Source organism: Limulus polyphemus, unplaced genomic scaffold, assembly GCF_000517525.1.
Source record: "Limulus polyphemus unplaced genomic scaffold, Limulus_polyphemus-2.1.2 Scaffold268, whole genome shotgun sequence".
Taxonomy (NCBI): domain Eukaryota; kingdom Metazoa; phylum Arthropoda; class Merostomata; order Xiphosura; family Limulidae; genus Limulus; species Limulus polyphemus.
Window position 1 is genome coordinate 622,510 of NW_013665878.1, and position 16,308 is coordinate 638,817.

The following is a 16,308-nucleotide window of genomic DNA, read 5'->3' on the forward strand; positions in this document are numbered from 1 at the left end:
GCATAAAATCTTTTTTTTTTTCCCTCAGTTTTTCAATGAACTTTCAAATTCAGTAAGTAGTTGTTTTTGTTCATCAGATGTATAATGATTTTTATGGGTAACAGGCAATGGTTTAGTGCTAAATTTTGTACTGGTGGAGCCCTGCCAAAATGTATCAGGTATGTGATGTCATCATCTGGGTAGGAATCTCATATCTGAAACCCAATTTCTGTTTTTATGAGTCCATTTTAAATAAAGAAGATATATGTAGCACTAATTGTTTGGGACTACTTAACATTATTAATAAATTGACTATGCATATATTACTGAGAGGAAACATGCAATTCATCTTCCTTTAAACTAAGGAAAGGGGAAAAACAATCAACTATTAGATATGGCAATGTCAAAAATTTTATCACAGTTATTGGTTGTTACAGTAAATGTTGAGGTAGATAAATAATTCAGAAAGAGAATTGTAATATTTAAACTTATTTTAGGTTTGATAGTGAAGAGTACTGGCATGAAAAACTTGAAATAACTTTTGATTTTGATGATAATGAGGAGGTAAGTAGGAAATACGAAAAAAATTTAATGAAACCTAAAATTTGAAAACAAAGTTTTTAATTTTAGCTGTTTTATGTAAGATTAGTAAGTGATTTACTGATAGCTTTTTTTTAAAACATTGATACTATGTCAAGATATTCTTGATACTTTCTAAGTTATTTGTTAAACAGGACTGAACATGGAGGTTGTATTATTATTGTAATTTGAAAAAAATCTTTCTTTCTTATTTTTATCTTTTTCTTAACTCAAAATTATCATAAATAATTTTAACTAGAAATATTACAAAGCATACAAATAACAAGTAACTGAATATTTTATTATGTTTTGTTCAGAGATCACAGTCTATTATTTTTAGCCTTGGCATAGCGGCTAATAGAAAGGCTGAGTTTTTTTGTGTTTTTCATTTCAGCTTCAAACTTTTAGCTCATAGCTCCATCATCTCTTGACCGATTTGAGGTCTATTTACATTTTTGGACTCAGTAGATCAAACCCTTTTGATGGACATATTTGACCACGCCTAAGATCTCATAGATTAATTTAATCTAATCCTACCTAAAAGAATTTCAATTTGAGGGTAGGCTGTTAGAGATCCTGATAGTAATAAAATCTAATTGGGCATATGCTCGCCCCACACTTGGTTTTGCTAGCACACAAAAATGTAGCTAATAAAAAAGGAAAACAAAGGTCTTATAGATTAATTTTCTCTAATCTTGCATAAAAGAATTTCAAGTGCTGTAGCTATTGAGGATTCCCTCTTGTTTTTGTTAATAACATATGAATTTTATTTGTGTTGTATGTTAGCTTTTATTTGTGTCAGTAATGTAAGGTACATATGTGTTTAATATACAGGGAACTTGTATCTTGTAATTTAGTAAAATAACTTTTGTAATGCTGTGTTATGGGTTAGAGGTACTAGTATTACAATTAAAACCTTTTTCGGACATGTGTATTAACTGCTGTAGACATTATTATTATTATACTGCAGCACTGTACTATGTCTGTAAGAGTTATGAAAAAATATATAATTTTGTTAGTTTACATTTACATAGAACAGATGATCTGTAATTAAATAACAGTTTTTTTATGGTTTTAAATCATTTCATTATTTTTAGTGAACTATATTTCTAATTTTTGTTCAGTAAGTTCTATTGTTCTAAGCGTTTTCTTAAAAAGAATACATTTAAAATCAAAATGTTAAGCTGCTGAGTTTCATATAGCCTATGATTTTTGTTTCAGGACTTTACTACTGTTGTTCCTACAAGTAAAGTTAAATTTTCCCATCTTCCGCACAAAGATGTATCGGCAAACACAGTTAACGAGCTTACTACCAGTCACTCATCAGAGAAAGGTTTGTGTTGTGGGATGTGTTTAACTCTAAGAACTAATTTCAAAAAAGTGAATAAGATGTGTCTTAAGAAAAAAACTAAACAGTTATGTATTTTATTACCTAAGTACTTTTATAAAAGGAGAATAGATTTATCAGGATTCAGTGAATTCATTGTTGTTTATGGACAAATCTTAAAATTTTTGATTTTTTTTTTCTAGTGGGCTTTGATGCAGTGGTTGAGTCCAGTTTACCTTCCACACAGTTAATAGAAGACCACCTAATATCAATGAAACTAGAGCCAAGAGTACGTTTTAGTACAAGTTGATATTTTGGGTGAAAATACTAAATATAAATACCATTAAATGAGAATTAAGTCATAATGAGCCATTAATGTTTTAGTAGTAGATTTGAATGTGGAAACTTATATGTGCTCTAACAGCAATAGAAATGAAATTCTGAAATAATAGTAAAAGTTTAATGTAGCAGTTGTTGAAATGTATAATCTTAGTAAAAACAACAAATATTGTATATGTAAGTAGTTGTAAATGTATTGTTATTACATTAAGTTGAGATGTACTGTAACAACAGCAGAAGTGTATTGTAGCAGTACTAAAACTTTTTTTGGGTAACAATGGTTAAATGGCACTGTATGTTCGAATTTTTTACAGAGTTCTTCGAAAGACATTAAAAATCATACTTCTCCAATAAATACAGTTAAAAGAATGGTCCTAGGACAGGTAAGATATCAAAGTACTTGCTAGTTATTTCTTTTAAAATTAAGTTTAATTTATTACTTTTTTTTAAATTTCAAAACAGTTGCATTCTTATGCTGATATTTAGTAAAATGATCCAGCTAACATGGAAGAAACTACATAAAATCGAAGAATATTCAATAATAAAATATTAAAGAATGAAGGAATGATGAAATTTAAATGGATTAAAACATTGAAAACACTCAGAAACATACCAAGAATATTAAACTCAGTGTTCACTAAATGCTATTACTGTATATTATTACCTAAGAATTAATTCAAAGGAAACTTTCATATAGTTATTCTCATTGTTTTACGCTTTGCTTTAAATTTACCCACTTCAGTAATTAATATGAGATTGGAATTTCTTTCAAGTTTTTAAGTGAACTTAATAGGAGTTTACATGTGCAGGTTTATTTAACAATTAGAATAAAAAACTGTGTGACAACAAAGAATCAAGTACATTGTTGTGACCTTGTATTTGAAGGTAGTGAAATTTATGATGTAAAAGTAATTTCTAAATGTTTAATCCAATCAAATCTAGCCCTTCTTCTTGGAACACTTCAAGTCAAAGAAAGACAAGTTTCAGTTGTTGGACTGTGCAATTCAAATAAAAGATGGAAGTATTATAACTGCTGTAAGATTTTTCTTTATTACTATAAGATTAGATTGTGTTATTAAGATGAAAGGTAGAAAAGCAGGAATTTCATAGAGCAATAAAATCAGACAATCAAAATACAATAACTGTTGTAAGGTTTGTATAGTACATAGGATTGTATTGTGCTATTTAGATCAATTATAGAAATATAGTAACTTATGTATAGTGTATATGGTGTATGGTTATTATGATGACAGATGGAATGACAATACCTATTTTTAATAAGATTACCTGTACAATACAATAATTATAGTAAATGCCTGTTGAACAAAATGCTTCTTTTCAAAAGTACATTACAAGAAAATTATAGTTTTTTTTGCAATTCATAAAATTTTGTATCAGTATCAACATCAATCCATCAGTCTTCATATGTGCTGAACAGATAATCTGAGAAAAAAATGTATTAAGGACAAAAATGTTTCTTTTTGTGGGAGAATTTCACAAAAAATGAGGACTTCCTCTGTCGACAGACTAAAAGAAATATTTTAAAGAGAGGAGCATGAATGGAAAAAATGCATAAAGAGAGGAACATGTTTGAGTACATACAGTATGTGTTATTCAGTTTTAATTTTTTTTATTTTCATGTTGGTATCATATATATGTATGATTTTATTGTCCCATGTTGAATAAATTGATTTGAATTGAACATGTCCCCTTTGAAACTTATTATAGAAATTACAACTGTCAAAAAGCTCTCACTTTCACAGCAGTTATTCCTTGCACTCACTAAAATGACAAAAACAAGTGGAATCCAGTAGAACAAATCCAGCAGCTACTTAGCAGAGCTGAGTGCTCTGATGTGCTAGATGCACCCATTGCATTGATGAATAAATATAATGAGCAGTCAACTCAATCCTTTGGAGCGGAGTGTATATGCAATATAACTGTCTAACGGGCTGTCTACAACCATCTTTTGTCATTCCTTGTGTTATTTCAGTAATGAAAATCACATTGTATTCTTTTTTTAATGCAATGTGACTGAACACAATGCATTATTGGCAGCAGTCTTTGGTTTTCAATGTTTGTGTGTGTATATATATAAAAGATAAAAGTTTATTAACTGATTCTAAAGTTTTATATGATCCAGTATGATGTACTGTGTTATTAGAATAAAGGATGAAGTAACAATAACCCTTGAAATTTGTATATTTTGTACTAGTATGTTGCATTGTATTACCAAAATGAAAAAAGAAGTACAATAACTGTTACTGTCTTTTGTGTAATGCTATAGGATTGTATGGTATTAGTGGTTTGATTGATAGATATGTAATATTAAACTAAGGGATTTGCACATTTTGGTCATGTGAATGATAATTTATTTGAACTGTATCAATTTCAAGTATATTAAAATACATTACTGAAATGAAATACGATTCTGGTCTTTTTCAGATTGTGCTTTTTTTAAAAAAAACATTGAAACAATCTGTGTTTATTCAAGAAGTACTACAGAGACCAGAAGCTGTCAACCATTATTTGTATTACTTGAAAAGTTGTTCAGAGTTTACAGAACTGTCGGATCTGTTAGTGTAGGTATCAGCAGATCAGTGTTTAAAAAAAGATGGATTTTGTACATGTGTGATGTGTATATGAACAAGACATTGTATGTAAAACTAGATAAATGATTTATTCCTTACAGCTTTGTAAAGTATATTTTCATCACACTTAATGCTTATATGTCATTTGTAGGCATCTAACCTTCCTGAAGGTTATGATTATTATGAAACTGAAATAATGCAGTGTGGATAAAAAAAATCCTAGTTTTTAAGTATATAATGAGATCTTTAAAATACTTCAGGATATTATTAATATTGGTAAATTTTGATTTTTATGTTTTCGCATTAGCCACAGGGTTTGGAACTAATTTTTTGTCCACTGGCAAATGTTTGCCAGTTACTTTTGACAGTTACTTGCAAAAGTGCAATAATACTGGCAAAATAATAAAAAAAAGATTTGTGAGTTTAGTGCATTGATTGGTTATAACTAGTCAGCTCATGTGAATTTCCAGGTAATGATTATAAAGTGAAAAAAAAAAAAAAGATGTAATAAAAAAAAGAAAAAAAAAGTTGAAACTTGCTAGCATGTACTTTTTTTAAAATTGCTACTGAAAGATGCATAAGGATTATGTGCAACAAACTACCAGAAAAACTTATTAATTTATTATCTTAGTGTGGTTTCTCTTGTAAATGCAGCCAGTATTTTTAAAGTTTTTAATAATTTTGACTGTTGGTTACAAATGTTTCAATGTTCATAATTATGCCTGTATCATCATCCGGCAAAAAATTCCAGTGCCATTTGAATCCAGTGGCATTTTGCTAATCTTCAGTTCTAATCCAAATTTAAAAGTGATTTTAGAATACTTTGAATATTTAGGAAGTGCTTTGATTTATTAGCCTGGGGTTAAATATTTATACCAGGTCTATTATGATCACGATTAAAGACTAAGGTAAAAAAAATTAAACCTCAAGATATGTTTTACTTTTGAAGACAATGGGAAGATAATATCCACAGGTTTGAAAGACTTGTCTACAAATTCATGAACAATATTAGATGTTTCTTGTATTGAAAAAGTGGTGTTCTAACACAGACATAATTTGCATTTGTACAACAAAGCATATAGAATGAAAGAAACCACATACACATAAACTCAACAAGTCATATATTCACACACACACACATGCTTAGGTCAAACTGGTACTCACATAGTATGCCCAGCAATAGCAGCAGATTATGTCATCTGTACTTAGTTAAATTACTGTCTTCCTTGCTCTTTTTGTAGTAAAGGCATTTGTGATCTATTTGGTGTCGGATTTTTAAAAAATTTAGAGCCCATGCCTACAGAGGACCTCCACAATGCCACCAAAATGCTGATTAATATGTATTCTACAGACTTGGAGAGTTGCACAGAGGAAGAAATTGTTCAATTTGCCACCCTCTGCAAGGCAGGGTTCATTGAAAAACCATAAGAATCCAAGGAATAAAATACGCTGAGAATGATATGTGACAAATTTCTGAAATCAACTTTCCCATATGTCCTAATAATGCTAAGGATGTACCTGTGCTTCATATCAAGCAATTCCTCAGGAGAAAGATTATTCTCAACAATAAAAAGCAGAAAGAACATACTTCAATCAATAATGTGCCAAGACAGGATAAATGCACCAACACTTTTGTGCATATAAAATGAATTGTTAGAATCGCTTAAAATTACAACTGTCGTTTTCATATGCTGGTATTCTGTTGTCTACTGCAAGTGAGAGTTTGTCAATTGCTGTTAAGAAAGTCTGAACTTTATATTGAGTAGAGGGTGAAAAATCACTGTCCTCAGCATCCTCTTTATTCCATCACATATTTTTCCTCCTTTTCCTTGATTTTTCAACCTCATATGTCTTGCATCCTGACGATTGTTTACCCTTTTCCTCATATTCAGGAAATGAATCTTGTAATTCCTGTAAGAGCTGTACTAACATCCATCTGTACTGACAGAGTTTTGTAAGGAACGACTTGTCTTGTTAAGTCTCTCCGGGATAACACACCAGAATTAAGTCGTCATACTTGTTTCTAGTTCTAATTGTATCATAAAGCTTCTTGACTCTAAGCACACTTAAGGCATTTCAAAATCATCGTCTGTAATGGAAGTGAGGACTTGCATTGTGGCTTTGAACCCCATTTTTAAGGCTTGCATAGTGTCTGAATGGGCACTCCATCTTGTGTCTCATAACCTATTTATTGACCTGATCCCTAGTTTTTCAAGTAAATTGTGTAGCTGCTTCCGTAGGCGGGTTGAACCTGAGAAATACACATCAAAACTTCTGCACCAAGGCAAAGGATAAACAAGCTTCAGTACAGCAGTCCACAGCACATTGTCCATCCAATTTAAGCATATAAGTACAGCAGGTAATATAGTCTGCTAGGGGCTATTCTTTTTGATCAAGGCTTGTATGCCAGTGTATTTGCTGTTTATATTGGATGACTTATTATAATACTGTCCATGGCAATTTTGAACTCATATATACTTGTTTTCCAAGGAAATTAATGATAATACCAGTAAGTTATGCTCCTGTATGGTTACTTATTGGTAAGAATGTGGCAAATCTCTCTACAGGGCCATCATCTAGAATGTATCTAAAGATTATTGTCAGTTAATCTGTTTGGGATATGTCTAGAGTAGAATCAGCAGACTCTGAGTAATACTTGGATGTTTGATTTCCTGGATAATGGTGGTGAGAGCTTCTTTGTGTAGGATTTCTATGAATTCGTCACAAACAGTTGAAGATACATATGAAACATGATCTTTTCTTTTACTTGTGCATTTTTTTTATGTTTTAAGCAAGAAATGGGTAATACTTAACCAATAGCTCCAGTATTCCTAAGTAATTATCATTATACACTGAACCAACTACTTCATCACTTTCTCTGAATGCTATCCCTCTGGATGATAGAAACTTGGTGCTAGTATTTCTTCTCTGACTCCATCTGTTCTGTTAAAGTCTTGTCAGTTTGTCTGCTTTTGGTTATATGAATAACAAGTTTGGTGATGCAACTTTGACGTAATGAGCTTGTTTTGTGTTGACTAAAGTTCCTTGCAGCAACAACCAGTCAGAGAAACTAGTTGTTGCTAGTGGAGAAGTTTCTATTGATGTTGAAAACAATTTGCATATAATGTAGAAGACATTCCCCTTCCATGGTAAGTAGCAAAGCCAGTCTCTTTTAACCTTTTTTCCATTAAATAGCTCATGATAAAAAAAAAGTATTTGAGCATTGGCATTTATACTTTTCACCTGATATAGATTTTGTAGATGCAGTGAAATCCATATCCATGTACTGGCAAGAGGTAATCTCCAATGCACAAACAAAATCTCTCACTTCATCAGAAACTTGCGTCCATGTCCCAATGTCAGTTGTAAAGGATGGGTTAGTATCTTCATCACCATTGCAATAATTAATTTCTTCCTGTTGATAAAGGCTTGATTCATTTTGACGAGGTTGATAACCATTGGTCATCAGCATCCAGAGATTTAGTGTCTACATTGTTGTTTCCACTGTCTTGGCTGGTGATGGTTTCTGCACTAGAGGACAAAGCCCATAAATCCATTAGCCTCTTGGTTTTAGCTGCTACTTTCTGTAATTTTTTCTTCCTCTTTAGCTTTTCCCAACTGGTCTTGTGTTTGTACATCTGTATAATATATAAGATGAACACTTAACGAATAATATGTGTGTTCACATATAAGTGTACTTGTGTGTGTGGTGTTAGAGAGAGATTTCAGAATGAGCTACCAAATAGCTTCATCACAAATGATCGCATATCATTTTCTGTGCTTAACTCAAAAATTTTAAATTTTATGAATTTAATGAATTATTTACAGCTAAAAATGGGCCAATGTAGGCCCACAAGTAATTATGGATTTTTTACGGAATAACAATTTGTAAATTCTGTTCAAGAAATACAAGCAATTGATACATTATATCCTAAAATGTTAAAATAGTGTTACTTACCTTGTTAGTATTGACTGAACTCTTTTCTTGAACAAAATGTGAAGCCTTTGAGAATGAAGAATCAAAAGATATAGATATCTTCAATCTAGCCTAGCAGCTTAGGTCTAGTCATATAATAGGCTTACTGCTTGATCACATGATAAACAATGGTGTTTTAGGTGTAAGTCATGATAGCATCATGAAGATGTGGAGTGAATAGATTTTTATTGGCTGAGGCCTGTCACTCAATTAGCGTGACTAGGTCTTGTCTCTCTTAGACCAAGCACATTTGCATTGTAAATTGTATGCAAATATGTTAGGTCAGATCAGGGCTACACCAAGTCACACTATTTGTAGGCAAGCCCATAAAATCTCTGCATTCCTCATTGCACAATAGGCCTACCCATGTTACACACAAACTCTCTCTCATTCTTTAAAAATTAGTAGACTCAGTCGAATGATTTTTATTAAGCATTTTCCTAAAAAAATTAAAATGGGTCTTTTTTTTTAGCCTGGGTCTGGGGCTACAGCCCCCACCTTTTATCCACTTGATTCTTTATTTTTTTTTTGTCTTTTTGTATGAATTACTTAGTTGTTATATTTGGATGATGATAATAATAAATTTGTTTTTATATATTTGGTATAAACAAAGTGCAATGGGTAGGTTTGTCTTATATTATTTATAATTATAAAAAAAAAACAAAGAAAAGCAAAAAACAAACAAAAACAATAAGAAAAGTGCAATAATAAAGTGGTCATTCACAGTGACCTTTATGACCTTTTAATTATCACTCTAAGATGAAATTAATTTCATGCATTATAGGAATCCAACAAGAATAAGAAAAGGCCATATTAAAAGAACAAAAAACTTCTTAAATAATCCAATTTCATTTCCTGTATTGTATTCACAGTACTATATAATTTTACTTATATTCACCTACGTTACTTCACTTTTGATCGTCATATTTCAACCCATTCTCAACTTGTATTGCTTAAATATTTGGAAGTGCCATGAAGTACTGAATAAATATGTTCTGCTGTTAAAAACTAGTTTGAACACAAAACTGTGGATTAGACATTATAGTAAATGAAAAGAAAATTCCAGCATTTTAGTTTTTTATAATATTAGGTTCCTTTTGTTTTCATAAATAATGTGTAAAAAAAAAGATATTCAAATAGAATCAAAAACTACATGAAATTCTTGCACAGCGAAAGTGGTTAAATATGATAAAATTACTTTTTATAATCATTTTTTTATAGTTGCATATACAGAAATATTTTTCTACACAACAGCACTTTCTATGTACAAAATGTAAATGTCCACCATTTTTTTCTGTTTATTTCATTGACCTGTAAGTGAGGTGACAAAAAACTGCTTATCTTTTCTATGTACTATAATGGGATACCACTTGAATACTAATTATGACTCATGGTCACTTATTTTCAGCCCTCTTTTTTTATGATTTAATAAGTATATGAAACATGAAGAAAAAATGTTTGATTTTTTTTAAAACCTGTTTAGGGAGATTTTTCATTAATAAAATAATTGTTGGTATTTGGTATTTTTATTTTAAATAATTTCTTAATTCTTTTAATGATGATAAGTTTAGTGCTAAAAATTTTCCTTTTTTGTAATACAGATTATTAGGAAGAACAGATGAAGCTGGTGTAAGTGAAAAATAATATATATATTTATAGCCTATAAACAGGCATATATATTAAATACTGTGATTCAACTTATTGTAACCTATAAACAGACATATTTATTAAATGCTGTGATTCAACTTATTGTAACCTATAAACAGGCATATTTATTAAATACTGTGGCTCATCTTATTGTAACCTATAAACAGGCATATGTATTAAATACTGTGATTCAGCTTATTGTAACCTATAAACAGGCGTATTTATTAAATACTGTGGCTCAGCTTATTGTAACCTATAAACAGGCATATGTATTAAATACTGTGGCTCAGCTTATTGTAACCTATAAACAGGCGTATTTATTAAATACTGTGATTCAATTTATTGTAACCTATAAACAGACATATATATTAAATGCCGTGATTCAGCTTATTGTAACCTATAAATAGGTATATTTATTAAATATTGTGATTCAACTTTTATAACTGGATCAGATAGTGTAGGAATACAGTAGGTTATAGTATTGCATGTTATTTTTAAATAAAATTATTATTTTATTAAAAAAATGCATTGTACTTTTGAGTAAATGTTTAGTACAGAGAGTTGTATTATTTCTTTTTTCTGTTTATGAATAGATGTTGAACTACAAATTGGCTGTTAAAACAGCACAACCAGAGAAAAAACTGAAACTTCTACAGCATTGTCAGAGGTAAAACATTTTGAATTAGTTAGTATCAGTTATATTTGTTGTAATTAGCATGTTTATTTGTTATAATCATTAAGTTTGTTGATAGGCTTTTTTATTTCTTCTAAAAGAAGATAACTAAAAAAAATGTGGAACTAAAATATTTTGACTCTCTCTTCTAGTTACCATCCTGTGTTCAGTAACCCAGACAAGCAATAGCAAAACAAAAAGTTTTGTTTGATGTGGTGGACCTTATGCATGTGAAACAAAAGCAGGATATGCCATTGTTTCCATACATTTATAAATGATTAAAATTTAAATACCAGTATAATTAAAAAAAAATATTCAAGAACTATCAGTCAAGTAAGGGTAACACTTCCTGTAATTTGTTGCAATAAGAATTGATGTTTATTTTATTATTTGTCAGTTTATTTGAATATATTTTAAACAAACTTATTTTTATAAATGTTAAACTTGACAAGATTGAACTTGAAGTTGGTTCATTTGTTCTTTAACTCTTTCAGCACGAACTCTGTCCCTGGAACTGACCTTGTAACAATTTTGTACTTGTTATAGTTTTCATGCTATAACTATTAAATTAGTAAGTGGATGTTAACAAAATTTGGCACATTATCAGTAAACTATACAAAGATGTATTTTAGTCTAAAAAATATGAAATTTCGAACAGACTAAAGACACACCCTACATCCTTGAGATATTGGTTCAAAAGAAATAAATGGTGTCCAATCCTGTTAAAATGGCTGAGAAAGCCACTAGGGGACATTCTGATCTTCTAATTGGTTATTCATGTCATATATAGAAGTAAGTGTATATAAGGAAGCATTTCCATAAATGGAAAGAGGTGGGTGGGGTGCCACTGTGTTTGATTTATTACACGAGCAATATCTTAGCAAATAGAAATGACAAGACGTTCTTATTTTATATTCTAACTTGTCAATATTGGTAATTTGAGTTTCTAATATGTACGAAACTATAGACTTGGTATTTTGACTTCACAAACATCTAATTTGAATCAGTGTTGTATTCAACATGCCACATGATGCATAAAAATTGATGTTTATCTGTGTATTTTAATATTTACTTTTAAATCAAGAAATTGAGTAATGTATAGTACTAAAATTTGAATTATAATCTACAGTTTGGTACCAAACTTATTCACATAAATTCATGAAATAGTAGTTCAATAAAAGTTTGAATGTGAGTCAACAAACAAGATGACATGGCCTTTCATGTGTGACCTGTCTTGAAAGGGTTAAAATGTTTCTTGTTGATGAGTAAAGATTGAAAAACATTTGATGCATTGTGTATTATATTGTTGACAAGTATAGTATGAAGTATAATCAGGCTGTTGTGAAATGTTTTATTCAGTAAATGTTTAATGGATTGTGTTTTGGCCATTGAATAAGTGATTTGTTTATTTAAATGCATTTCACAGAACACAGAAAACTGTGGGACATATATCTAAATATAAAAGTCAATATGAAATCTTGGAAAAGTTAAACAAAAATGCAGTCTGAGTAGGATGCAAAAATAAAAAAAGGATCATGCCATAATTTCTGTACTTCATTTTGTGTAGTGACTAAAAATGTCTATAGTATTTCTGTAGAAAGATGGATTTTATGAAGAGTGTAGTTTTTTCTGGACATGTCCAGTGCTTCTTTAAGTATCTCAACCTGTAGTATGCCCTGCAGTGTATACAAACTGTAACAAAGACTTGCACGGACCTGTCATTTGCTGTGCTCTCACTGACATCAGGTGGATGTTGCTATCAGTGGTACAAAGAGTCCAGTATGGGAATACTTTGAAATAGTAAATGATTTTAAAGTGAAGTGTGAATTGTGTAACATAATGCAGCGGTGGAAAAAAATTATTGCATCACCCAATGTTTTCACTCTTTTCTTGGTTCCTGATCATGCATTGTAGAAGTGTCAGAACTAGTGTAAAACAGTTATGGACATTGTGTGTTGTAAGCTTACTCATATTATAGTCATCCAGTCACAAATATGCATCTTTATTAACAAACCAACCATAACAAACATACTACAGCAGATAATCAACAAATCCTTGGCAAATACAAAAATGTTCTCTGAGTAAGAAAACCTAGATTTAAAGAAAACACCACTAATGTAATTGACAAAAAGTGGTCACAGAGTCTGTTTATTGTTTTAATATTTGGTTGTGCCATCTTTCAGGCATTGGTGGCTGCTTGGCATGGCTATGGCATAGGGACTGAATGTAGGCAGGGATTAGTCCATGATGTCACATGCAGGTTAGGACTTCCTGCAGTTACAAGGTGCTTCTCGGTTTCTTCCTTTGCACCTTGTTACCCATTAAATTCCATCAGTTTTTGATAGGATTGAGATCTGGGCTGTTGCCTGGCTACATCTTGGTCAGAGATGCATCTCTCTATCACATGACCCTGCAAATGTTTCACAGTTGCATCAATGCTGTACAAAGTGCATCCCATCAGACCAGTGCAGGTTGAACTTTGATTACTCTGAGAATATCACTTTGTTTAACATTTCTTCAGTCCAGTAAGCCTGCTCTTTGGCCCAGTTGGGTCTCATCTTCACCTTGTTGGTGAGGAGGTGTTTCTTTCTTGGCTGTCTTGGTGGGAGACTGGCTTAACACAGGAAGACTGGACAGTGTGCTTGGTGACAGTGACCCCTGAAGTTTTCTGCTGTGCTCTTTAGAAATCTGTGGACAACAGTTGATGATTCTGCAGTCTCGTGTGTTTCAGAACATGAGTGTCAGCTGCTGTGGAAGCTTTCTTCTTATCCCTTCTCTCTATATCCCTGCACCCAGCAGCTCACAATAGACCAGTTAAATTTAATTTTTCTAGAATTCTATCTTGTCAAAAGTCCCTCTTTGCTTAAAGGAACAATGATTGATTTTTTGTTATACTTGGAGCTAACTCACAACCCTTGGCTATGGTAGCATTACAAACATATTGTAGCAGATAGGCTTATAAGCTGTCTCACAATAAGAACCTTTATTTATAGCCAGAAAATTGCTGATGCAATACTCAGACAACCTACAAAGCTGCTACTGTAATAATTAAACAGTATTGCACCATTCATGAGACACATTTGCGTATTAGGGCCTCAAAACAAACAATGATTCTGAAGAAAAGTGTGGACAAATTGAGTAATGCAATAAATATTTCCACCACTGTAAGTTCACATGGTAGCAAAAGGAAAAGCAGCTTCTAATTCCTCAAATTTCAAATATGTAAGTACTAAGAAATTTATTGATGTGTTATGTAAAAAATTATTGTTTAATCTGTTCTCATTTTACATTTAAGGAACCATTTTCAGTCTGATCCTAGCTTGTCCATATATTTCCAACTGCTCGGTGAACAAATTTCGCTTCTTGAAAGACAGTTTCCGATTGAAGTAAGTTTTATTGTGATAAATGCATATTGTGTACAAATTGTCTATCAGCCACGAGAATGAAAATATTAGAATATATTAGGTAACAAAATAAATCTTATAATCAGCTGTGAATTAAGGTTTTGAACTATATAATGACTGTATTGTAACAAATAAATATTGTAACCCATTAAAGATGTGACATTTGGTGTAAAAATTGGTTTGAAAGATACATAATGGATTCCATAAATCATCAGACTGTTGGTGTCCTGTGAAAAAATTAATTTTATTTAATAAAGTTTAGTTTGTTGGTTTAATTATGTGTGACATATCAGTCTTGTCAGTGCTGAAGTTGTAACTGTGTGTGTTGCAACACAAAATTTTTGCCACTGGAAACTTTACATGTATGTGCGTGTATTAATGCTGTGATAGAACATTTTTCTCTGTTTTAAGTGTTTTAGATTTCTTCAGTTCTCTTATTTCTGGAGCCAGGCTTGGCCTAATGGTTAATGTGCCCAAACTGTTAATCTGGGGATATGTGGGTCCTGACCTCTTTTATACAAAAAAGCATTCTACTCCCTTGGTCCTTGGGTGCACTATAAGAGTGACAGTCAGACCTAAGTATTCAGTCAGGCAAGAGTTGCCCAAGAGTTAGCAGTAGGTGATGTTTACTGCTGTCTTCCTTCTTGCTTGTCAGTTCAAAGATAGAGACAGCTATGTCCAGAGAGGTCTTTGTGTAATAGCTTTGCAAAAATATTCCAAAAAACAAAAAAAACTGATTTCCAATTACTGTCATGTTTTGTATGGGAATGTAAATGTCCATCGAATACATATTAACAGGGTCAACTGTAGGAGTTATGTCAAAAATTAGGAGGATAATTATAATAGAGATAAGAATAACATAAAGTATACATTGAATGGAAAAGTTGATTTGTTTAACTTGATAACCAGATATGTTTAATGTACATTTGTTATTTTTATGATTGTTTGAAGAACTAATCTTAAGCATGGAAAAGGATGAATTATTGTTACGGTTTAAAAATACGCAATATATATATACACATGAAAGTTTTATTATTTTGAATAACTGTTGTTAATACAACATACATTTTAAATTTGATCTAGAAGCTATTATGCTTGTTCTAATTATTTTTATGAGACTGATTCTTCCCTTAACAACAAAGCTTGACTTATATTTTCATGACTGTTTCTTTCCTTAGAAACAAAGCTCGATTTATAATGTTTTTGTAGCTGATTCTTTCAGTAACGATAAACCTTGAGTAATTATGCTGCTTTTAGATCCTTTTCTCAATAAAACAGGATCACAGCTGTTTTGTAACTGTTTCTTTCCTTAAGAATAAAAATTTATAACTTTTTATAGTTGACTGCTTTCCAAAGATGTTAAGAGACCGTTGTACGTAGGTATTTTTTTAGTAGTTGAAAAAAGCTTATGTGAATTAATTGTTAACAAAAACTATTAACTTGTGATTGTTCCTTAGGAAGGCGATATCAGACAAGAAAAAGAAGGAATAAATCCCATTTTTCAAGAAATACCAAGACCAGCTTCACTGATTAATAATTCTGTAATTACAACATTATACTATTGTTGCCTTTATCATTGGGAATTACCCGAGGTAAGCTATTAGTTAATTTTACTTTTATATTTACTTGTTTTCGATTTTAACTTCATCTAAGATTGTAAGTACCTCATCTAGTAACTGTTGATGAGCAGTGATTCACTTGGTTATGAGTAATGGACATACTTAGTGTTTTCTGCAAATGTTTCTAGATCATTTTTCTGGTAAATATTTGAAGTTGGCTTCAAACATACTTAA

General features: G+C 31.1%; 1 protein-coding gene across 1 annotated transcript in view; it reads left to right on the top strand.

Annotated features, from left to right (window-relative positions):
• The first annotated feature begins 84 nt into the window (after positions 1 to 84).
• Positions 85 to 16,308, top strand: part of LOC106456887 (spermatogenesis-defective protein 39 homolog) — a 36,458-nt gene continuing 20,234 nt past the window's right edge. Inside the window, exons 1-11 of the mRNA XM_013916256.2 lie at positions 85 to 158; positions 477 to 543; positions 1,780 to 1,891; positions 2,089 to 2,174; positions 2,539 to 2,607; positions 3,167 to 3,259; positions 4,670 to 4,806; positions 10,393 to 10,420; positions 11,032 to 11,105; positions 14,407 to 14,497; positions 15,973 to 16,107. Coding sequence (XP_013771710.1) covers positions 85 to 158; positions 477 to 543; positions 1,780 to 1,891; positions 2,089 to 2,174; positions 2,539 to 2,607; positions 3,167 to 3,259; positions 4,670 to 4,806; positions 10,393 to 10,420; positions 11,032 to 11,105; positions 14,407 to 14,497; positions 15,973 to 16,107 — 966 coding nt within the window. The remainder of the gene's footprint in view (positions 159 to 476; positions 544 to 1,779; positions 1,892 to 2,088; positions 2,175 to 2,538; positions 2,608 to 3,166; positions 3,260 to 4,669; positions 4,807 to 10,392; positions 10,421 to 11,031; positions 11,106 to 14,406; positions 14,498 to 15,972; positions 16,108 to 16,308) is intronic.